This window comes from Histoplasma capsulatum (genome assembly GCF_000150115.1).
Source record: "Histoplasma capsulatum G186AR genomic scaffold supercont2.1, whole genome shotgun sequence".
Taxonomy (NCBI): Eukaryota; Fungi; Ascomycota; class Eurotiomycetes; order Onygenales; family Ajellomycetaceae; genus Histoplasma; species Histoplasma capsulatum.
Genome location: NW_025544801.1, coordinates 1,218,288 through 1,240,612, shown reverse-complemented (window position 1 = coordinate 1,240,612; position 22,325 = coordinate 1,218,288). Strand labels below are relative to the sequence as shown.

The window sequence follows — 22,325 nt, the reverse complement described above, 5'->3', positions numbered from 1 at the left end:
AATGATATGTCATAAATTTCGTCAGGGAGGGGGAATAAAAAGCCGTTCAGAACGAAACAAGACAAGAAAGACGGATGGAGTGGGAAAAGCTCGAAAAAAGAAATTGATAACGTGAACTCCGTCGATGTTAGTACTGTCAAAATCACCAGAAGAGTGAGGGGACAAAAAGAAACGAAAAGATTCAAAGGGATCACTGAAACACCGACGTGACGCGGAGAGACTAAGATAGCTCTATTTAGGGCTTCGGTTTTCGGAGCTGGGATCCATAAATTTGCCGATGAGAGGATAAGGCATGAACAACACCAAAAACCACAAGGCAAACATGAGAGGCGAGTTTAAAGGGAGGGTGGAAAAAACAAACAACCAAACTAGAATAAATAGGCGAGAATAGGGGTGAGTCATTCTCTCCGTTCATAACGCGGTTTAAGTCATGCCCATTGCGATTGAAAATATCAGTGCCGCCTTGTCAATGGCTGCATGGCTTGATTAACGCGCAAATGTACCAGTGGCTTCCCGCTTATGGACATTGCGCGAGCTCGCTCTGAGCTGCTGCCACTACGGCTGCCTGCGCTGGCACTAACACTTGCCTTTCGCCTGCTTGAAAGCGAGCGGGTTGGGAGAGGTGGATCGGCTTCCATTCTGGGTATGTATTGGCGGTAGGTGTGGACTGAGTTGTGTGCTGTTGCCGGGATTCGTGAAGAGGTGGTGCGGTAGTAGAGAGGGTGATGTTGATGCTGTTGATGGTTGATGGGCGAAGCGGGGGCGGAGTTGGGGTATCCGCCGTCCTCGTCGAAGATGTATTCGCGGAATTTAGCCCCGGGGAGTGCGGGCGGAGGGGGTGGCAGGGGCTGTTTTGGTCTGCGGGATGAGTGGGAGAGTGAGTCCACGCGCCGCAAGTCGTCAGGGTAGGAGCGGAATTCTGCAGATTTGGGAATGCGGGGGTAGTAATCGTAAGCCTCGTTTGTATCTGGTGGAATGGCGTCTTCTCGTTGGGGATGGCGGCGTGCTGGGGACTGATTCCACCTTTTCCTTGAAGAGTATGCGGCGTCGTGTGAGTGGCGTCTGGCATGCGAATTGCGGGTGGAGAACAACTTTTCATAGTCATCGTCCTCATCCTCGGGATGGCTTGGTGATCTGGAATGACGAACAGCTTCCTCGAACTCGTCCGACACTGACGAGGATTCAGATGGCGTCTGCGGGCGTCGTGGGGAAGGCGTTAATGATCGACCACGGTGAGAGCGTCTCTTTCGTGAAACTGGTCTACTATGGATTTTGGTACGGGTATATATCGGTACTGAATCCTCTTCGATGTAGTCGTGTCTCAATTCCGGTTCAGTGGAGAGTGGAGAGGTGAATTCTGGGACAGATCGTTTATGAGAACGTATGTTATACGGGGAACTAATTTCTGCTGCTGGTGTTTGTCTCTGGTAACTGATTGGCCTTTGACAGGTACTTCCTCGACGAGAGAAATAGTCAGGCATTTCTTCCGGCACGAAACCGTCTTGAGACTTGGCACATGCTTTGCGACTTTGTAAATCGCGATCAGAAAGCCGCGAAGTGCCCGTTAGTTCTTTCGCATTATAGTCGTCTTCCAATTTTTGGCTAACGGTTTCGTGCCACTTGACCATGTCCGGGTCAGGCTTTGAAGGGAAAGAATCTTTTGGGATGACTTTCGGGAATACACATCCACCCGATGGGTTGATAATGTCAAATTTCTTCACTGCTCGTTGCAAAAATATGATATGCTCGTCTGGACACAGAAGTAGCTGGATCGTCTGCCAGCGGACGAAGCCATGGGGGCGTAGTGCTGGAAGAGATGGTGGTTTGAAGGGATCGGACGTTGGTTGGAGTGAATGAAAGCACCCCAAAGATTGATATATGAAGGACAGAGACTCGTGGGGTGTATGCAGGAAGATATTGTCGTAGTTTCCTCCGACTGCACGGTAGAAAGCGGCTAGATTCGCGGGGACGAGATCCTCCGTGTTTGACTGATGGAGTTCTGACTGTAAGATCGAAGGCTTAGTATGATTCAACTTGGAGTTGAGAGGACGGCTTACTATTAATTTCGCAATTCCAAGGCAGAGTTGCTCAAATAAAGGAGTGGCACTCTTGTCTGCCCGGATCAAGAAGCCCCAGTAGTTGCTCGCTGGCTTATGTGAGGAAGACATGTTGATATTGAAGAAGCGGTTTCCTTGAGGAAGATTCTTTCAGAAACGATAGTCAAGCCTATATATATCCATTCCATTGGTCTCCAACACGGCTATGCCCGAGTTACTTAGGCAGATAAGCGCTCACTCGGGTTTGAAGTTTTGGTATGTTTTGGGTCAGTAAGGTCGGGTGCCAACTGGCGCCGTATGGCTTGTGGGATGCTTAGTTATTGCGGAGTAAAGGGCGCCAAACAGAAGGATAATTCCGTCATGCCGCAACGACGGCGTAACGGGAAGCTGTGGTATAAAGGGGGAAAGCGAATATTTATCATTCCCGCCGCAGCGTCACAGATGTGACGTTGTTGCTGAACTGAGGCGCGGCCGTCGCTGATAATAGATTGGAGTAACGTGGAGATATATTACCCGTGGTGCAGGCCGTGGCGTGAGTGTTTGCAGAAACCAATGGAGACGCTGCAGGATGCCGCCTAAGCACCAACCAAGCCGCTTTTATTATTTAATATTCCTGTTAAACAGTGCCCAATACGTTCCCTGACCGCACATCTCGATCGATGGCCCCACATGCCCATCGCCATATCGTTTCTTCTTTGTAACTCACTGGCGTCATGCACCCGGGTCAGATGTGAAGGTCACCGAGATCGAAATATCCCAACATATCCCGTGTTTTCATACGTCAAGGGAGACCTAACAAAAGCGTGATTGTCGTGTCATCGACTCATAGCTGAACCCGCCAGCTTAACTTGCCAGCACACTTGATCCCTGTGGGCGCCAACCAAACTTAGCTCCCGTATTTCGCCATGGATACCTTGACTTGGACTGTTTTTGACGCCAACCTTCCAAGGTTGCTGCGGTGGGGTCACGAGATCACATGGCGAGGTTTGTGCCTGGCAGAGGCCGAGACGCAAGACATCGCGAGAGGGCGAAGCAAGCAGGGGCAGGAAACTTCGTGAGGCGGAGGTGATATCATAGGTTGAGGATTTCGGAGTTGCTGAGCGTATATTTTACATGGTAAAGCGCCCGGAACATATCACCCAATAATCGAACAGCCCAAAGATGACTTGACCACCTGCTATTATTTAACTAAACAACACATTGAAAAAGAAAAATTTTTCCTCTTCTCTGAATTCGACAGGTGCAGAGCGGAAACGTGAAGTAATATACAACGTAAAATAAATTCAAAGGAATCATAGAAGATATATAATGGATAATTTCATATACAAGCAATAACAATTCGCGCCCGCCCCCTAACGCCTTACTTTAAAAAAATATAGACTCCTTGGTATTCTCTCAAGGGTCTAGAATTGAAAACTCAAAAGGATCCAGTTATTGAATCGCTGACAAAACCCCCATGCACTTACGCTCGAATGCAGAGCATCTACCAATTCGATTCGACGGCAACATAACGCATTCATCAATACCTCCTCCGAGTTGGCTCTGGGCTTGGACTGCGGGTCACACTCCGTTCATCACGCCCTCTCATCTTCAGCCATTTCTTCGTCGAGAGCTCGAGCTCCCTCTCTAGCTCAGGACTTGGTTCCTTCCGATGTATGAAATTGCAGAACCCTCCGCGAACACACCCTTCTCCACTATTCAGCCGACAACATGCTTCTCGGAAATCGGTGACGGGGGATAGCTCGCAGTATATGGGTCGCGCCGCATACCATCGAGAATTCAGCGCATCGCAGGCCTGCTGCGCTGAGTCTTCGTATTTAAATCGAGCATACACGTTTCCGATTAGGTCTGATATTTTGCGGGGGAAAAAAAATTTGCAGGTATTAGCACAATCCATGGAAAATCTAGCCGGGGGGGGGGAGGGCAAAAAAGCTTACGGTCATTGTTATTATCGCACACTACGACCTCTTCAAGTTCGCCATATTTGCACATTTCACACCAGAAATCTTCATAGAAGGCATCGAAGTGGTTTTGCAGCTGGCTCGGGTTCATTTTATTCTTGGTGTCATATGCCGGGTTTTGGTACAGATTTGGCAGGAGGATCGTCTGCGAGTATGAAGGCTTTACGTGCTTTCGCGAACATCGATCACCATGGCGGCAGGCACCGATTTTGTAGTAGAAAGAGCAGTTGACCTGTATTTTTGGATTTTTTGGGATGTCAGAACTGTTTGCTCAGGGTTCTACTATTGGTTGTGGAAGTAGACTGAATAATTTTGTAAAGGAGGTCACTCACCTTGTCCTGTTCAGTTCCAAAGATTGAAGCGAGATAGTTCGCCATAGTTGCTGATTTTTATAAGAAGGATGTATGGACCGAATATAGCAGCAACAAGCAAATGGTGCACGATTGCGAGTTTGTTGAGGTTCTTGATTGATATTGAGCTGTTGTGATGGTCAAATTCGGAGACCTTTTTGCCATCGTGATTATTAATACGAAGCTAGCCACAAGCTAGTTAGCACAGTTCCTCCATCCGAGCTAAATTTTATATCTTTGCACCATCACCCCTCTCACTGGAAACCACCAATTCATAGAATATGCTATCTTTTTTTGGTATTTTATGACCCTATTGGCTTTTTGTTAATAAGATATGTTGGTACTCCATACAGACTAGGTGCATTAGCAAAAGAAGAGAGGTTTCGTTGAACACGCGAAGCAAACCATCAACCGTTCCATGCAACCCCATTCATTGATAATTACCGTCCGGCCCATTGCAAGGACAAAAAAGAAAAAAAAAAGAAAAAAGAATCAGATAAAAGAAAAGAAGAAAGAGAAAGAGAAAAAGTGAAAAAAAGAAAAGGGAAAACGAAGAAAAAGACAGAAGCAGGAAAAAAAAAAAATTAAAAAAAAAATCGCAATAATTTCATAGAGTCCTCCCGCGAAAGCCTCAGTCAGATCCTTGAGCCATGCGGCAAATACCCGGCATCGGAATACCTCTGTCCTTTACTTATTCTCCTTGTTCTTGCGCTTCCCAATGAGGCCAAACGCATTTTTAAAAGTCTTCTTGCTCTCCCGCCCCTCGATTCCCAATGCCTGACGGGCCCAGTTTTCGACCTGTTTGCAAATTGCGAGCGCAGCGTCGTTGACGGCTTTGGCGGATCCGCCCAACAGCCTGATATTGACTTTGCCGTATCCCCTAGTATCTAGCTCGTCTAGAAACGAGTTTGTTTTTGTTAGAATTTCTGAGCACTTTGGTTTGAATTAGCGGGGGTTTTTCTCTTTTGAAATATCCTTACAAAACACGCCATGCGCACTGGCAATATCCACAAGCTCATTACGGGTCTTCGCGAGAGTCGAGATGCAAGCTAGAAGGTGAATTGGCCTAGTTAATGATCTCTCTTTTTCAAGGGTGGAAAAATCAGGCCGGCTGATGACTTACTCTGGAGGCTGTCGAGGGAGATGTCCTTCCAGAAGGCTCCCTGATGGACTTTGAGAACAGTTAGTATTTCTCTGGTAATTTATATACTAATACCAGTTAAATCGCGTTTATCTATCTACTCACGCATTTGCAATTGGACTTTTGCCCCAATGATCCCACCAGGCCATTGCTCACGCCAGCTCACAAAAATCTCGCCAAGGGACTCGTCGTAAGCCCATGGATGAGCGTAAACGCAACCAGCAAATGTTCCAGTCTCTCGCAGCTTTTCTCCACTGGCGACTTGGGTGATTTCAAAGGGCCCCTGTGGATCGTTGGCAGCGCCCATCATCACAGCGGAATCCTCCCAGTCAGTGCTGCCGATGAATGCCCACTTATACGTGTGGCCAAAGAGCTTGGTCTTATAGATTGTCCCGTGGGAATATCCCGTCAGCACTGGGGCTATCATCTTGATATTTCCAGTGAATGAATACCCGTTCCAGAACTGGTAGTAATCCCTTTCGAAAGGGTGGAGAAGCGAAACTCTAGCGAGATAGATGTCCTCGCAGTACCTGCCCCATAGGTAGTACCACTGGTTATCAACGGCGGAACAGAAAGTACCAAATGCGGGTTCATGTTTTTCGAATAGGACATCCTCGCCAAAGACGCGTTTGTTGAGCAGCTCGCCGGTCACGCCATCGACCTTCACAGGCGCCACGCCGGTTCCCTGGTAATAGTTACGAATGGTAACCCCGTCCTTCTTCTCGCGGATCAACTTCTGAAACCAGACGCATCCCTTTCCACTCCCCAGCTCTCCCTCACAGATACCGCCTTGGATCGAAATGATAATGTGCATGCCAGTATCATGCTGATATTTCACCTCGTTTTCAGTCAGCCCGAGAAACGGGTGAATGAAGCCGTTCCGCTCGACGGACACGTACGTGGTGGGAAGAGGGTCGGTCAACGGCTCAAGTGCCCTGGCCACTGCATTGGAAACGGTCCCAAAGGCGTAACCATCGGTTGAAACATTGGCTACCTGACCGAACACGTAGTAGGGGATACCGGCGAGCATGGAGGAGCGTCCGACATTGCGCGGGTGAGTGCCCTTGACTGGATCATGCACGTTCCCAAGAACACGAACAGCCTCTACCTTGGGAGGGAAGATTGCCTTGTGCTTCTCGTACCCAGCAGTCAAGGAGATTTTCCCGCAGACGGTATCGTACCCGACGGGGAGGGGTATCGCGTCTTCCATCTTTGGAGGAGTGTCCTTTGATGAGGATTGGGCTTTGTCACTGTCTTGAAGGGATGAAAGACAAGCCAATGTTGTGGCGTGAGTGTTTGCAGAAACCAATGGAGAACTGAAGGACAGAACTGGGGTTTAGGAGTTCTCCTATTTTTGTGTTGCTTCTTCTTTTGTGGGTTTTGACATAAGCGCTGAGTCGGGAATCACAAACAAACCGCAATTGGGATGCAGTTTGTCGGGATAACATGATGTTCTGTGATTATCATTGCAGGCCCCTGAACATGGTTGTTGAAATCCATCCATTCTGCTCTGTTGCAGAAAAGTAGGATCTCCCAACTTCTAGAAATGCGGGGATTGAGCCTAGTATATTGGTAGTCTTTGGCTGTTTATTTGTGACTCAATATTTGATCACCTCTTTGCGCAAGGATAGAGCATGTCGCATAAGTCCCAAGCGAGATAGATGCATGGTTAAAGTTTGAGGCGTGGGGATCATTCCAGTAAAAAGTAAAAGTATGAAGCGGATGGGGGCCCATGGTTAATATGGCTGGCGAACCTGGCTGGACATAGCAGGTAGCACTTGTGCCCTTATACAGAAGACCTCCCTCAATCTGTGTAGCAAAAGGGTCAATTACGGTGTTAACCCGTATTGAACTCAGCTATGTTCTCAGTGAGCCAGGAGAAAGTTTACAACAAAGTTCAGGAACAAGGAACTGCCCCAGATTATCAACATCACACTGTACTTATACTGCACACATATAGTGTACATCTTACCTAGGTACATGTACCTGTTTCGAACTTCCTGACAGAACTAGATGTCAATATAATTGATAATACTACTACATCGGAATGCACTGCGTTTTACAATTTCTTCTCCAAATGCGGAGGCGGCCCATTCTCGGCAAAGCAAGCCAACCAACGGCTAAGTTGGCGCTCCCTAGCGCCCCAATTAGCCGCGCCCTACAAATAGCTCTGTCTCCCCGCATCACAATCCAATCATCCCGGGCTTCCTTCATCCCACAACGTCCACTTGTGCTCGCAGCTCTGTATTATAATCCTCCTCTCGTCCTCATCCCCCTTACTTGCACACTTTGTTTTGTATAAGAGTATATAACCTCACTGTGGACAGCAGCCATGTTGGCCCCCTTTGAGTACTTTCATCAGCGACGAATAAGGTAGCTTCCTACCCCGCATCCCCGAGAACTTCCCTGCTTGGAACTAACTTGATCAACTCCACCAGAAACCTTAAAAGAGAGCAACGCGCACAGCGCATAGCCAGTCTTCCAGCTGCCTACCATTCTGCATTCACTGCCTTCGACAGATCCGTAATCGATAAGCCCATTGAGGAGCTGGTCCAAGATGTGCACAAGGGTATCGTCTCGCCAATCCAGATCCTACAGACTTACGGCAAGGTTGCAGTGAAAGCGCAGGAGAAGACAAACTGCATAACAGAACTGCTGCTACCAGAAGCTGAAGAGTGGGCGAAATCAGAGATAAATCCCAAGGGTCCCCTAGCGGGTATTCCTGTCTCATTAAAGGATTCATTGCAGGTTAAAGGCTTTGATATCAGCTTGGGCTACGCTCGGCTTGCGAATAAGCCATATCAAGAGGATGGAGGGGTTGTACGGTTGTTGAAGGATGCGGGTATGTAACAACTTATGGAATTTTTATTTTTATTTTTATTTTTTTTCTTTCAGCATGGGCAAAGTTGGTTCTTCAGGCTAACATCCTTTCTAGGTGCAATTCCATATGCAAAAACTAATTTGCCAGTGACATTATTATCTTTTGAATCTGATAATCCCGTATGGGGCCCTTGTTTGAACCCCCATGTCCCTCAGTATTCTCCCGGCGGCTCTACTGGAGGTGAAGCCGCGCTACTCGCATTGGGTGGGCGGATAGGTATCGGTTCGGACGTTGCTGGATCTGTCCGTGTACCAGCAGCATGGAGTGGGATTTACTCCCTGCGTTGCAGCACTGGTCGGTGGCCAAAGGCTGGCATCAACACTAGCATGGCAGGACAGGAAGGGGTTCCGAGTGTCTTTAGCCCAATGGCACGAACGCTGAATGATTTGACGTATTTCACTCGAGCAGTCATTGGCATGCAGCCATGGAAATACGATAATTCTGTCCATCCGATTTCGTGGAGAGACGAGATGGAGAAGGACGCAAGGTCAAAGAAATTGAAGATTGGAGTTATGAAGTCTGATGGTACCTGGCCCCAGTGATGACCTTTGAAACAATTCGTATTATAATATTAACAACAGAAATAGGAGTCGTCCCACCCACGCCTGCCATCGCACATGCCATCGACACTACCGCCTCTGCCCTCTCCGCCGCTGGCCACATCCTCATCAACATCACACCGCCAGCAACCGCCAGCCCGCTCATCGGTCTTCGCCTCGCCTCCCTCCTCTTAAACTCCGACGGCTGCGTGACCTTTAACTCCCACTTCCTTGCTGGAGAATATAGCGATCCCGGCGCCGCCCAACTAACCAAATACGCCCAACTCCCTCGGCCCCTCCGTTACATTTACTACCTCTACGTCCGCTATATCAAACGCGACAGCACCTGGGCCTACCTACTCAAGGACTTCGGCCACAAGAGTAGCGCCGAACTATGGAAGCTCGTTGCCCAACGCGAAGCCTTCCGTACCGCCTGGCACAAATGGTGGAGCTCACCAGAACAAAGCTACGACTTCATCCTGTGTCCCGTCAATGCGACACCCGCTTTACCACACGGCGCTATGAAAGACGCCGTTTCATCCTGCGGCTACACCTTCCTCTGGAATCTGCTCGATTACTCCTGCGGTGTGATGCCCGTCAGCCGCGTGGATAGGATAGCTGACGCGATCGAACCGTCGCCAACAAAGAGTGCCAGCCAGAAGCGGAATGCATATAAGCGCGTATTGAAGGTGGCTGGGGCGGATAACGCGGTTGCGCGGGGTGCGTGGAAGCATTACGACTCGGAGAAAATGCATGGATTGCCTACTGCGGTGCAGATTGTTGGGAGGAGGTGGGAGGAAGAGAAGGTTCTGGGGTTCATGGAGGCGGTGGAGAGGGCGCTGGAGGAATATGAGGGCCCGCGTGGGGAGGGGGGAAAGTACCAGTTGTTAGAGGTTGAATGAATGACTGATTGATTGGTGAGTCGGTTGGTAGGTGGGTTGATATTTGGGTCATTCAAATTTGCTCTAGGTTATGGTTCCATTCCATTCGTTCGCGTGCATCTATCTACCTTTTGTTCCTGTTGCCTCATAAATCAATTGTGATATATATATATATCGTTTGTCTCCTTTAGCAATATCCAGAGAGACCTGAAGAAATTTCCAAAAAAAATAAAAATAAAAAAATAACAGTAATATAAAACTTCCGAAAGCTATGGAATTCACGGTGTGGAAATAAGCTCATTAACTCTTAACGTCATCGTTGAGTTTGATCCGTTTCACAAATCTGTAGAGCAGGGAGCCAGATCTCATTCACCCAAGCACCAAACATGCATAGACATATATTTAACGCTTTCCATCCAAGAAATGTGGCAGAAATATTACACATATCTACAGCGGTATAGTAGCGGAAACAGTGACATATATAATAGCAAATCCAGGCAACTCCAGGCTAGGTTGACACCCATGTCTCAGTGGACAGAAGGCGCCATATCACAAAACCCCTCAATAAATGCAGAATCAAATAGAATCAACCATCCCTTATAGCCCCATACGCACGTGTATTGCCATTGACACCCCCCGAACGAGAGACTGCGACCAGTCGATCTCTCTCACCCCACTCGCCATCACGATCGTCACGAATATAAGTATGGTTCTGAGTTTCGTTCCCCGAACCACGCTTCCGAACAGTACGATTATTATCTTTATTACTATGACCACCCGGAACACCACCACGTGGCTGCTCTCCGAGCTCCCCATTCTCAACAATAACATCAACGATCCCCATCCGCTCCCTCCCCTGCCACCAGACAAACAAAACCAACAAACCACCCGCCACAAACACCACAATCGTCAGCAAAATATTCATTGGAATCGGGTTGCGCCGAAACAGCTTCAGCGTCAACACATCCAGCGGCACCTGCAGGAAATTCCCCAGCCCCGCAAGACATATCATGAGCCCATATACCTTGCCGAAGGTCTGGAAGCCGAAGACCTTGGCTGCAAAGTCGGATATGGAGGAGTAGTAGAAGGGTCTATAGAGGGTGAAGAGAATGATATTCGCATACGCGGCGGAGAGGCTATGGGGGATGCAGCCCAGGATGCCGATGAGGGTCGAGTAGCCGACAAGTGTGGCTAGGATTGTGATGGTGCTTGTTCGATCGAGGATAAGGCCGACGAAAGGGATGGCGACGATGCCGGCCGCTGGCAAGGAGATGTCGAAGAGCGAGTTTACGTGTTGTGCGAGTTGGGTGGAGGAGAGCAGATACTCGTATTGTATGTCTATTGTGGAGATGAAGTAGTTTACGCGAAGCATTTGGAGGGCAGTGAAGATGCTCATCAGGATGAAGTAGGGAGAGCGGGTTTGCTGGAGGGCTGAGGCCATATGGAGGACACCCCAGATGCTGTCTGGTTTGTGGGCGCCATTGGGTGGTTTTGGTGAGCGTGGGGGCTCTGAGGGGGAGGTGGTGATGTTCGGTGGGTCGTTGGAGCCTAGCAGCTCCAGGATGTTTGATATTATTTTTTTCCGCTTTGCGGTTCGGTTTTTGAGTTGTTGTTCCTGTTCTGGAGTGATAACCGCACCGTCCTCTGAAATGTCCGCGGTATGTTCAGCCATAACATCATCGACTTGCTGTATCAGTTCGCCGGCTGTTTTGTAAGAGCTTGATGGCATGAGGAGGATCTGAGATATGAAGATAAAGGTGGGAACAATAAGGTAAAGAAGAAATAGGTTGCGCAATGTGAAAAACCCTCCATGGATAATGCGGAAGAGTAAGAACAGGGCGCTTGATGAATCGAAAGCACCTGTAAGTATTGCTAAAATAAGGCCAGAGTGTGCTGGGAACGTGTTAGATAGTTGGAATGCGGATATGAACACGAATGGGCCGCCAATGGCTAAAAGAAAATAGCCGGCGATATATGTATCGAATGGCAACAAAGAGGCGAGACCGAGGCAAAGAGATCCCGATGCGATGAAGATACTCCCGACACTACCGCTGAAACGTGGACCGAACGTATCGAGGATGGTGCCCGCTGGAAGAGCACATATGTTCGTTGCAACCGCCGCAAGAGTGAACATGAAGTTTAATCTTATGTCAAACGTAGTGAGTTTTGTATTCTAGAAAGGGAAGAAGCTGAAAATTGACGAACCTGAGATCTTGATTGTAGCAGAGTCTTTCCCCATTTTCAAGTTCTTCTTTGGTGCACCGATTTCTATACACACCTTCTTCTATAAGAATTGGCTTAAGAGCGGCGTATCCAAATATCACACCGGCTGACAGAACGCAATACAGTACAGCCACGAAAACTTGAGCTGTCGGTTTATACACTCGTTAGCTATACCTCATTAGGTAATATAGATACACGCGCACAAGGAGCAATGAGTAGATAAAACCGCATAAGAATAACGTACCGACGCGTTTCCATTTCGGCACCTCAAAGGCAGCTAGAGTGTCTGGTTCCCAGTCTCCATCAGTGAGAATCAGGGCGCTGTCTTCATCCGATACGGAGGGTTGGCTTCGCCCGCACTCTTGATCATCCTCGCTGTCCACACCTGCGTGTGTCCATGCTGGCCCAGCAGCTGGGTTAAAATTCAGCTTTCGCATCACCGCATTTTGCGAACCCCTGGAAACAACAGGAATGAGCAGGGTGCTTGAATTTGGAAATGTATCGTCACCCCCTGCATCTTCGGGGGGTGCATGGCTATCTGCATGCTCTTGACGGGGCCTCTCCCGCTGGTGGAATGAAGATGGGTGGAATTCCCACGACTCAAGCGAAGTCACCCTATTCAGCGACATTGTCCAGCGGGGGTGCCCCCAATCTGGTGGAACTAGCTCTCTCGATGATTATTATGGTTGAGTGGAGCGCCAAAAATGGCCCGCTGATGTCCAAGTTCGATACGCCAACAGTCAGGATATCGGCTATTAAGCCTAGTAGCCCCTCCAGCAGCCTCGATTGTCCGCATTCAGCGTCCCTTCCCGCGCATTGCCCAGTGTTGTCGTCCCATACGTTATCCCTATGCAGAGATGTGCTCCCTAGCCGTCTTCCAGGGGAATATGTTTTCTAGCCGAAAGGAACTGGTCTGGTTAGTTCAAAGGAAACAAGGTGAGCGGAATTGACATGGCATCTCTACAGCTAGATCTCTTTTCTTTTTGTCGCAGCAGTTAACTTGGTCATTTGTTCGAATATTTCTCTCAGGACTTCCAGCTGGGCATGACGTCAAGCGCCAAGCATCATACCAGTGCTTACTCAGCCGAATCATGGAGCCTTACGGATAAATATTATTCCGTTAGACTTCCCGTCGCGGGTTTGAGCCTCCTGATATTTATATGCGACAGCAATCCACAATAACATCCAGCGGATGGACGTTCTTATCTACTACTATCGCCTCCTGCTAGCCTGGGGATCAAGGTCCAATCATTCCCTCAAACTCATATATATCTGAATCACTACCCCGCATACTATCCCACCAGGAATTGCACCCATCTGTTGATTTCTATTTATGGGTCTGGTTTGGCGCCCAGCGCTAAACCGACCTAAATACACCAAGCTCCTGTTTCAACTGCTGCTGTTTCAGTGGTTTTGGCTGGCCGGAGACAGGGTGATGATTAAATTTCCCTTTCTGAAAGAGATTTATTCTTTCAGGTGTTTCCAAATGCGCGGCTATAGAGAACCGCCGCATTCAGAAAATGTTTCAACCACCACCTCTAGCAAATTCATAGCTACATATGTATCTGGGCTTTTTTTTTTAGCTCTCATGATTCAACAGAGCTTGCATGAAACCATGAAGCTACGGTGACGTCGGTTTCATCTGCCGCTTCCATAATCATGGAATCTGTATTTCCGTCCTGTCTAACAACGCGATCAGGCAGCTGTATGAAACATTTTATTTTTACGTGAAGCAGCGATAGATCTCTGGCTAATTATGGCTCTATCTACATTTCGGAATCCGATTTAGACGCCGTGTCAACTTATCATCGGGAGAATCGCAGGAGACAAGCGTTCTCCTCTTACTCTGATAGAGATGAAAACGGGGGATAAATTGGCCATGGATGCCTCCGATCGAGATATTGTTTTAGACTTGAATCCAAACGGTTAATTTTTGATACATCCATTTCGCACAATACATTTTTGAGTTATATTTTTCTATTCCAGATTTGTTTATCAGTTTTTGTCATCATAACCATGCCGTTTGCAACTACCGTGTGTAGTGAATCAGATTCAGAGTCATGCGGCGACTTCCAGCCTTTATTGAAAAAGCTCTCCCAAGCCCGGTCCAGGCAGCATGGCCTCAGGATATCCACAGACACTTCAAGCTTACGCAAAGGAACGAAGTCATCATCCGGCGACCTCGCCAAAGGATTAGTATCTCCTATTTACAAAACCATATATCCTATCAGCGCCAAGGATGTCAATACCTGCCTTTCTCCAGTCTACAAGGTTATATACCCGCGGAGCGACGGCAAAAACGGCAATCCCCAATCACCTATGTACGAAACAATTTATCCTCGCAGTGCCCGGGGAAACAGCAGTGTCCCTAAATCGCCCATTTCCCAGCCGACATATCCTCGCGAGAAGAGAGCTAGCACTCCAATCACTCCAATACCTACCACTCCCCTTTCTCCAGAATATATCACTATCAGGCCCCGTTCAAAAGAGGACGATTACAGGAATGAGAATTTATCGGAGCATTCAGCTCCTTCATCGAACGCCATGTCCGGAGCCGGGCGGCATAAAGCAACATACACGAAAGGCAATACGACCTGGGGACCAGAATCTGATAGTTCCTCATCGCAGTATCGGAGACGGAAATACCGCAGCAGCGAAATAGAGCAGGAGATCAAGGCTTCCCGGGCAAAATATCAACCAGATATCCAACGGCGGTACTCGATAAGCAATTATAAATTCCCAGGGTAAACCATTGACAAGCTAGGCCCACTCTGCTTTTGCCTTTTCACTAACTAGTTTTGTGCCATATAGACTGAAAACGACCCGCAATGGATCCCTGGAGTTCGTGCGAATGACCAGGGATTTTGATGTCCCTCGGGTTACCAACCCTCTGAACGATTTTCACTTTCAATCTTCCCTCTATGATAAAGCCGAGGGACGATATTCTCGTCTAGATAAACCGAAACGTCGATCAAATTTGGACAGAATGTAAGTATCAATCCCCTTTAGCTTTATTCCTGCTTCTCTACGCGCTCAAAAGCGTAATTTCTTACTAATACCTTTTGCTGTTACATGCAGCTTTAGCTCATTCACCGTTCATCTGAAGGAAACGACTTTTCAAACACAGACTAAATCTCAGAATCCCGTACGAGTCCGTTACAGAACATACACCTTCACAACTTGAATATCCAGCATATGGCGGATTTAATTATCTGTCACTCAAGCTTCCACAAGACCCCTGAGATTACTTGACCCCAAGGCCAATGCAGTTCTGAGCCCATCCTCAAACACGAAGAACTCTTTGTTGGCAGTCGACACCCCACCATATCTTCCTGTCCTTTTATGCTTTCCTATTCTTTTGTTTTTCTCACTTCCCAACTTAATCTCATGAACTACCGCACCCCAAAGATACCCTTTCCCATGTTTTTCCCTACCATTACTTTCCTCACTGACTGTGGTACGTGTACTCTTGTATTTTACCATTTTTTAAATTCATTTATTCCTTTATCCATCCGTATGTTTTCTCATATTTCCATATTTCCATATTTCCATATTTTCCCTCTTTTCATTTCTTTCATTTTATATTCTTTCCTTGCTTTCATTCCCTTTTCAATTTTCCTTTTGTTCAAAACAGACCCCAAGTTAGTCAAGCACTCCCCTTCATATTTTTTTAAATTTCATTATATCTGTAAGAAAGCCGCACTAAGGCGGGTAATGCCCAAAGACGTGACATCACAGGACTCGGTATGACGTCATCAGAATCGTATCAGCTCCTTCGTGTATGTATGTACATAACTAGCAGCTGGCCCAACCTTCTAGGGGCCAGCTAATCATTCTGATATGATCTGACCCCTACGTTCTCCTGCCTCGATATCTGATCCTTCTATCGGTGGTTCGGCTCCGTTTTCTTGTTTTGTTGCAATCCTTAAGAATATGCCCTGCCTCTCCACAAAATAGGCAGAGATTGTTATCCATTCGGCGTTGTCGTTCCTCCATAGTAAGCTTTACAGCCGGGGTTAGATTACGTTGACCATTCGAAGAAGAACCGCCAGAGGGTCGTTTGGTTCCACGGCTATCATGATCCCTGTGATGGTTGTTCCGTGGATTGAAGGATCCCTGCTTGCTGTTGTCCCTTTTGTCATGAATCCTATAAATAGCTTCGATTCGGGCGGCTAACGCAGCCAATTCGTTGCAATTGGTAGGGAGGTTATGATAGTCCTGGATTCGATCTCGCACTGAGGATTGCAGTTTGGCAAAGAATAATTGAGTTAGAAGTTCTTCTCGATCAACTGCTAGATTCTCACAGATCTCATTGAATCTAGATGCGAATTGCTGCACTGATTGACCTGGTTGTTGCTTCAACTTCTCAAAGCGAATTGCTGCCGCAAAGCCTCCCCCGTGTATGTCTTCAAGGTCATTGTGCAGGAATTCTTTGAAGTTATCCCATGAGAAGGGTTGGTTCAACCTTTCGAGCTCTTTTTCCTTGGTAGCCCAGGTGGTCTCGACTGTTTTTCGTAACCAGCTCGAAGCATAAACGACCTTAATCTGATCGGTGGCGTAGTGGCCCGGATTTAGCTTATATCTACGCTCGAGAGCTCGGATGAATGTGTTGTATTCATGTAGGCTATTGCCGTAGTAAGCAGGTGGGTCAGGTAGTCGAATTTTTCGCTGCGGGACCAGTGTTGAACTGAAGGTATTAGCACTGAGGGGGGTAAGTCCCCGTGGTAATGTTAATATAGGGCCTGCCTGCGCTGCAGGTTCAGGGGTATTCGGAGGTAAACCAGTCTCAGACATCGTGGTTGAAACGATCGATCGTTGTAGAGGTAAGGGTTCGAGTGAATCAAAAAGGAGGTCCTTAGGACTCTAACTGGTTACGAGGATAAAGCTGTATAAGGTAATACAGTATTATCGGAAGGGATTCGGATAGAAGGATCAGGTATCGAGGAAGTAGAACGTAGGGGTTAGATTATATTAGAATGATTCGCTGGCCCCTAGAAGGTTGGGCAAGCTGCTAGTTATATACATGTAGTATCGGAAGCACAATGCTGATGGCGTCATTGCAATAACCTGTTTTTGGGCAATTGATTGTTCTGGCCGAGCTCTGGCTGCCTTAGGGCGGGTTTCTTTACAATTACTGTGTCTGATATGTCAAAGTTGCTAAAGCGTAAAGCTAAATTCCAAGGCTCTATATCAACTACTTATGCATCTTATTCAGCCGGTGTATTCCGCGTTAAATAACATTTTACATTTAGGTAAACGGAGGTTCATCCAGGTAGAATGGCGGGGAAAATATACTTCTTGGGAACATGCGAGGGGTGTAAATTATTGACCCGCCGGTCCAGGTGTGTCCAGCCAGGGACATTCATGGGAGATATGGATACAACCCAACGGGGGGGAGGGATGGATGGCTAGGTGTCGAAATAGGATATCTGCTATTGAATTACTGCTAGCTGGAGCTCTGATCTTCCCTCAACGATCAGAGGAATTACCGGGCATGTTCTACCCGTATGTTAGCTTACAAGCTAATGCTGCCATTACATACAAATTTTTTGATGAACGTATTTGATAATCTCTATCATATGAGCGGCATTTTTTTTGGTGGTGGATGTGGTGGGCATCTTTTAATTTCCGCAGCCAGACTCAATGGATATTAGGGTTTCACGTAGATGAAGGATACAACATGGTATTACAGTGCTGCTCGCGACGGGAGCCTAGGTATACTCCATCCCTACCTAGTATGCGGGATAAGGTCTGGGGTTATTTTAACCTATGTATGTTTGTTTTGACTTGGGTGTAAGAGTAACTTTACTGTTTTGAAGGCTTCACACATGGGTCAGCTATTGATTGTTAGCATGTAGTAGATATTTTCTCTTTTTATCTTCTGGATAACTCTCTTATGTTGTTATATGATTAGTGCCTGTGTGTTACAAAACACCCCCTTTTGTGGTGCCGAGCTATGTAACTCCAACCTGCGCGCTGCGTGAGAACCACGAGTCGTCTAGACTGTGTTTGGGCAAAGACTTGTACCTCCATTCGTCAACCGGTGGCACTTAGGAAAACCAATAAACCATCATGACATCCTGAAGAGGGCAAACAGTGAAGAAAAAGGGTTGAGAATATATGAACTCGTCAGATGAATTGTTGGGAAGAGTTGAAAGTGGGAATGGTCGAGTGATAAGCAAACTCAAGTATATCATGCCAGCGGTCAAACTACGCGGTCGAAGGTAGTGGTGGTAACATTTTCATCTCAATAAGTTCCTCGAGAACACTGCGCAACGACGCGAGACTGTCGACAGTACCATGCCAACCGAATTTTCGGGATTTGTCCATGCTGTGAGGGATGGTATCCAAAATTAGCGCCCCATGACTTCGAAAAATGGTTATTGAACTCCGGTGAAAATTTGAAAGAGCAAGACTACAGATAATAGTAGATGTGTCTAAAACTGACCTGAACTGCACGGGAATTCCGGGCAAAATAGCGGCATCCGTGAGGCCAAAGATACGGTTGCGATCAGCCGGCGAGGAAAACGGGTTATAGGCAATGCCATGTTTCTGTGAGAGTTCTTGCCATGCTGCGTGGACCTTCGGGTCGTACGACCATGCGGCAAAACTGTACCTGAATTCCATCTTTTCGGGAGGCCCGAATCTGGAATTGGAGTCAAGCCCGTTGTTAGCGTCACGTTCATTATTATGCAGTTATATGACTGGACATTTCAAGTAGACCAGCGGGTAAAAGATACGACCTACCCGCGGGGAGGAGGGTCAAATGGAAAGATGAAACACTGATATTCGGCATTTGGATCTGGGGCCTTATATCCAGTTCCGTAGATCTTTGCAAGCGCGGTCCAGAGAGCGCCCGGGGTCACAGCGCTGCAGTCGCAAGCATTGAATGCCTCGTTGCGGGCATCCGGATTTAGTACGGCCCACTCCGCCAGGTAGCTAGTCAACTTGGACGAAGATAAATCTCTAATAACATCGAACGAAGCTATATTTCCGGGGAAAATGAGCGGCTCGCCTAAATGAGCATGGACGGCAGCAAAGACGCCGAGACCGTATGCCAGATTCATGGCTGCGTCCCTTGCAGCGCCAATCATGAATGAAGGACGAACGACGTTCCATTCCACGCCTGTCTCCTTGCAAAACTGGAAGAGCAGATCTTCTTGGTCATAGTAAAAGTTTGGTTCTAATGTCACGCGAGGGTCTGATTCTACTTGTGGCGATTTCGAGCTGCCTAGGTGTGAACCGTAGTTTTTGGCGCCAGTTTGGAGCATGAAGCGCTTGGGCGTAATTGAGGCAAGTTTGAGAGCCTTGAGGAAATTGGAAAGCAATGCACCTGGGATGTTCGAATTCGAGTCAGCTAGCTATGGGACTTTCAGGTGAGGTAAAAAACCCATACGAGGGACAGAAGGATAGCTAAAGAACTACTCGAAGCAGAGGAACCTTACCGTTCACATTGCACATCCCCTGTGCATTCGACCATATCAACCCGTCAGCCCTTGGAGGAACCTGGATATACGAGTAGTAGAAAACGTAGTCACTGACACACCCCCAAAAACGAAATGCGTTAACAAGGAATATCCAGTGAACCAAAGCCCCCTCCCCGCTCCTTTAAAAAAACCAGAACAGGTAAGTGGAGGTTTAAAAGGGGGAAATAACTAACGCCTTAACCCCATTCTCCACCATAGCCTTGGCCAAATCTTCTGGTGAGGTTTCCAAGAAGTCCAACTCGAGATGCGTCACATTTCCATACTTCCCATCTTCGACTGCTGCACGACGTGACATGGCGTATATATTTGCCCAGCGCTCGGGGGACTCAGCTAGCACGCGGACCATGTAGCTGCCCGATATACCGTTGGCTCCCGTTACAATCGCAGTCAGTCCCTTGGGAGAATCTGGCCCCGCAATGACGGGGAGGCCATGATAAATACCCTTCGATTGGATATATGTGAATTGCGGAGGAGATTGCGTCTGTGCACCCATGGTTTCCGTCGGTATAAAATCCTTTTTGTCCTCTTTTCTCACGGTAGGAGACTAGGAGTTCTCGCAGGAGTAATACGATAAAGTAGGGATTTGACGATGTCCCGCACCGTTGATGGGTGGTTTCGAATTTCTCCAACCATGTGTTGAGCATTCGGGAGCTTTATAGTCGAACTAGCGAGGGTGACTGTGGGGACAATGAATTCGCGGGGTGACTGTCAATGAAATAGTCACTTCTAGCTCTGTTTAGGTCGCCTTTGGGACAGAGAGGCTTATAAAATCCCTGATATTGACAGGCGCGGTGGTGTAACCGCAAAAGGATGTTATGCCGCATCTGCAAGCTATGTTGCTCGTTCGCGCCTCAACTTCGGCCATGACAGGAACTGATAACCCAGTCACAAATGAGCTGGTCAAAAACACGCCGCACCCAGGGCCCCAGCAAAGTAATTGGGAGCCTAATTAGGAAATTCGCAGCACCTGCGGGACCTCAATCAACTTAGCATTGGACTCATTTCATAGGACGAGGAACAAAAAGAAAACAAAATTATCAAGCTAAAGTATATCTCAAGCAAATGTCCAGAAACGGCAAGTTGATTAACTGTTAAAGGGAGTTAACTCTGCCCTTGGGACAATGATGTGGGCCACATACTAGTACGTCGGAGGGACAATGTGCTGCCAATTGACGGCCGCCATCTTCTTTACGGCCGTTGTTGTTGTTGTTGTTATTGTTGTTGTTCTTCATATTTTTTCTAAGGCTAGATGCAGTCTGAGACTATGACAGTTTTCACCTCACTAGCCTACCCTAATGTTCGGCTACTCTCTAGTTACATTTCTCTATTCATTACTGAGTCATCCTTGATGGAGAGACTTCACTATATCATTCTGGATCTAGCCCTCAAGGGGGCCCTTGCTCCACAATTGCTCATGCAATACTACAGCGTAAGTAGTCCCTTGTCACTTGGACTAGACATGTACGCCGTAAGGATCACCACACCTTAGAATCCCACACTATAGTTACTGAATCCATCTAGACTATACATAGTGTTGAACATTGCTCCACCCTGCAGTGGCAGCTACCAATACCCCCAATATCCACCAAGATGTGATAATATCCTTTTTGGAGAAGATGGGATTCAAACCCACTACCTTGTCTCAGCAGTGGTGGCCCCAACACCAAGTGCCTACTTGAGAAAGCATTCCATGCACAGCGCTTACCACTACGCCATCCACCCCAAGAGCGGCCGAACTGCGAGGGAGGAGTCTGCATAACCCTTTGTAGGGATAATTAAGCGTTCGTCCACGAAGCCCAAATAGTAGCTGGAGAATCAATGTACGGCGTAGAAGGTGATCCTAACCACGATGAGAGCTTAGTTTTGTAACCATCTTCAACTCTTTCCTTGCTACATTCGACTAGACGACCCCCGCCGAGGAACGAAAAATCGAGAACTTGACGCAAGGTTCGACACCCGCCCCCCCCAACACTGTTTCCAGTCTTTTCCCCCAGGAGACAGAACCAAATCTATCCGATCTCGTATAAAGTATCCTGGACGTTATCTCCGGAGCGATTCAAGTTCCATCTCAACGGCCGGCTCCGTAACGTGTTCTTGCATGGATCATGGCCTGCTAGTGGCATCGGCCCGAAAAACGAAAAGTGATCAACGGTGGAGAATATCGCAGTACAGAGCACATTCATTTAATGCGCGTGATGCCGATACCAGTCCCAGCAGGAGAGCTGAACTGAATCGACATTGTCAAAGCTCCCGGCATCCTTCCGCCTGAACAAGTCGATGCTGACGATATTACGGATGGATGACATTTTGCATACAGATGTGCTTACGGGCGGATTGCCAAAACTCTAAAAACGAAAACAAAACTTTCTACGTATAAAAATTGGCGAAAATCCACCAACTCCAGACAATCATATTATCATAGCAATGTCCAGGAATCGATTTAAGATGGGTCAATAGCTAAAAGAAGCGCGAATAATAACTTAAAACTAACCATAAAAGTAAAAAAAGGGGCTCGCAGGTTGAGATATCATACGTTGGCAATATATTCATTTCGCTCAAATTTTCTCGTTCTGCTTTTGTTCGACTCGGGTATGTTAATTCTTTTGCATTCGCTGTCAAACAACTAAGAAGTGGACAAGGGTATATATAGGTGAAATATATGTACATATACAGATGGCAGGGGAGAGGAGAGTATCGATAGGAGGAGGGGAGATTTAGCTGGGAGGCCGCTGAGTAGAGTGGTATGTAATGTGGCAGAGATGTCAATTTTTTTTATTTATTATTTATTTATTTATTTTTTTTTAA

General features: G+C 47.4%; 9 protein-coding genes across 9 annotated transcripts; 3 read left to right on the top strand and 6 right to left on the bottom strand.

Moving 5' to 3' along the window:
* Nucleotides 1-452: 452 nt before the first annotated feature.
* HCBG_00387 (uncharacterized protein) lies at nucleotides 453-2,168 on the bottom strand (the record flags this gene model as incomplete). Its single annotated transcript, XM_045427437.1, has 1 exon — nucleotides 453-2,168. One exon carries the CDS (start codon nucleotides 2,166-2,168, stop codon nucleotides 453-455), a length of 1,716 nt encoding a protein of 571 aa, XP_045291412.1.
* A 1,173-nt stretch (nucleotides 2,169-3,341) lies between these two features.
* Nucleotides 3,342-4,395, bottom strand: HCBG_00386 (splicing factor U2AF 23 kDa subunit; the record flags this gene model as incomplete). Its single annotated transcript, XM_045427436.1, has 3 exons — nucleotides 3,342-3,905; nucleotides 3,995-4,250; nucleotides 4,351-4,395. 3 exons carry the CDS (start codon nucleotides 4,393-4,395, stop codon nucleotides 3,577-3,579), a joined length of 630 nt encoding a protein of 209 aa, XP_045291411.1.
* A 660-nt stretch (nucleotides 4,396-5,055) lies between these two features.
* Nucleotides 5,056-6,719, bottom strand: HCBG_00385 (uncharacterized protein; the record flags this gene model as incomplete). The annotated part of the gene is made up of 4 exons (XM_045427435.1): nucleotides 5,056-5,264; nucleotides 5,349-5,417; nucleotides 5,492-5,539; nucleotides 5,615-6,719. 4 exons carry the CDS (start codon nucleotides 6,717-6,719, stop codon nucleotides 5,056-5,058), a joined length of 1,431 nt encoding a protein of 476 aa, XP_045291410.1.
* A 1,122-nt stretch (nucleotides 6,720-7,841) lies between these two features.
* Nucleotides 7,842-9,831, top strand: HCBG_00384 (amidase; the record flags this gene model as incomplete). The annotated part of the gene is made up of 4 exons (XM_045427434.1): nucleotides 7,842-7,882; nucleotides 7,948-8,351; nucleotides 8,445-8,915; nucleotides 8,978-9,831. The coding sequence occupies 4 exons, from the start codon at nucleotides 7,842-7,844 to the stop codon at nucleotides 9,829-9,831; spliced, it is 1,770 nt and encodes a 589-aa protein (XP_045291409.1).
* A 565-nt stretch (nucleotides 9,832-10,396) lies between these two features.
* HCBG_00383 (uncharacterized protein) lies at nucleotides 10,397-12,662 on the bottom strand (the record flags this gene model as incomplete). The annotated part of the gene is made up of 3 exons (XM_045427433.1): nucleotides 10,397-11,954; nucleotides 12,016-12,178; nucleotides 12,278-12,662. The coding sequence occupies 3 exons, from the start codon at nucleotides 12,660-12,662 to the stop codon at nucleotides 10,397-10,399; spliced, it is 2,106 nt and encodes a 701-aa protein (XP_045291408.1).
* A 1,387-nt stretch (nucleotides 12,663-14,049) lies between these two features.
* HCBG_00382 (uncharacterized protein) lies at nucleotides 14,050-15,217 on the top strand (the record flags this gene model as incomplete). The annotated part of the gene is made up of 3 exons (XM_045427432.1): nucleotides 14,050-14,777; nucleotides 14,845-15,021; nucleotides 15,112-15,217. 3 exons carry the CDS (start codon nucleotides 14,050-14,052, stop codon nucleotides 15,215-15,217), a joined length of 1,011 nt encoding a protein of 336 aa, XP_045291407.1.
* Nucleotides 15,218-15,885: 668 nt separating this feature from the next.
* Nucleotides 15,886-16,827, bottom strand: HCBG_00381 (uncharacterized protein; the record flags this gene model as incomplete). The annotated part of the gene is made up of 1 exon (XM_045427431.1): nucleotides 15,886-16,827. The coding sequence occupies one exon, from the start codon at nucleotides 16,825-16,827 to the stop codon at nucleotides 15,886-15,888; it is 942 nt and encodes a 313-aa protein (XP_045291406.1).
* A 1,416-nt stretch (nucleotides 16,828-18,243) lies between these two features.
* On the bottom strand, nucleotides 18,244-20,013 carry HCBG_00380 (NAD dependent epimerase/dehydratase; the record flags this gene model as incomplete). The annotated part of the gene is made up of 5 exons (XM_045427430.1): nucleotides 18,244-18,364; nucleotides 18,482-18,679; nucleotides 18,781-19,366; nucleotides 19,479-19,570; nucleotides 19,694-20,013. The coding sequence occupies 5 exons, from the start codon at nucleotides 20,011-20,013 to the stop codon at nucleotides 18,244-18,246; spliced, it is 1,317 nt and encodes a 438-aa protein (XP_045291405.1).
* A 771-nt stretch (nucleotides 20,014-20,784) lies between these two features.
* Nucleotides 20,785-21,789, top strand: HCBG_00379 (uncharacterized protein; the record flags this gene model as incomplete). Its single annotated transcript, XM_045427429.1, has 3 exons — nucleotides 20,785-20,949; nucleotides 21,025-21,187; nucleotides 21,425-21,789. The coding sequence occupies 3 exons, from the start codon at nucleotides 20,785-20,787 to the stop codon at nucleotides 21,787-21,789; spliced, it is 693 nt and encodes a 230-aa protein (XP_045291404.1).
* Nucleotides 21,790-22,325: the final 536 nt, after the last annotated feature.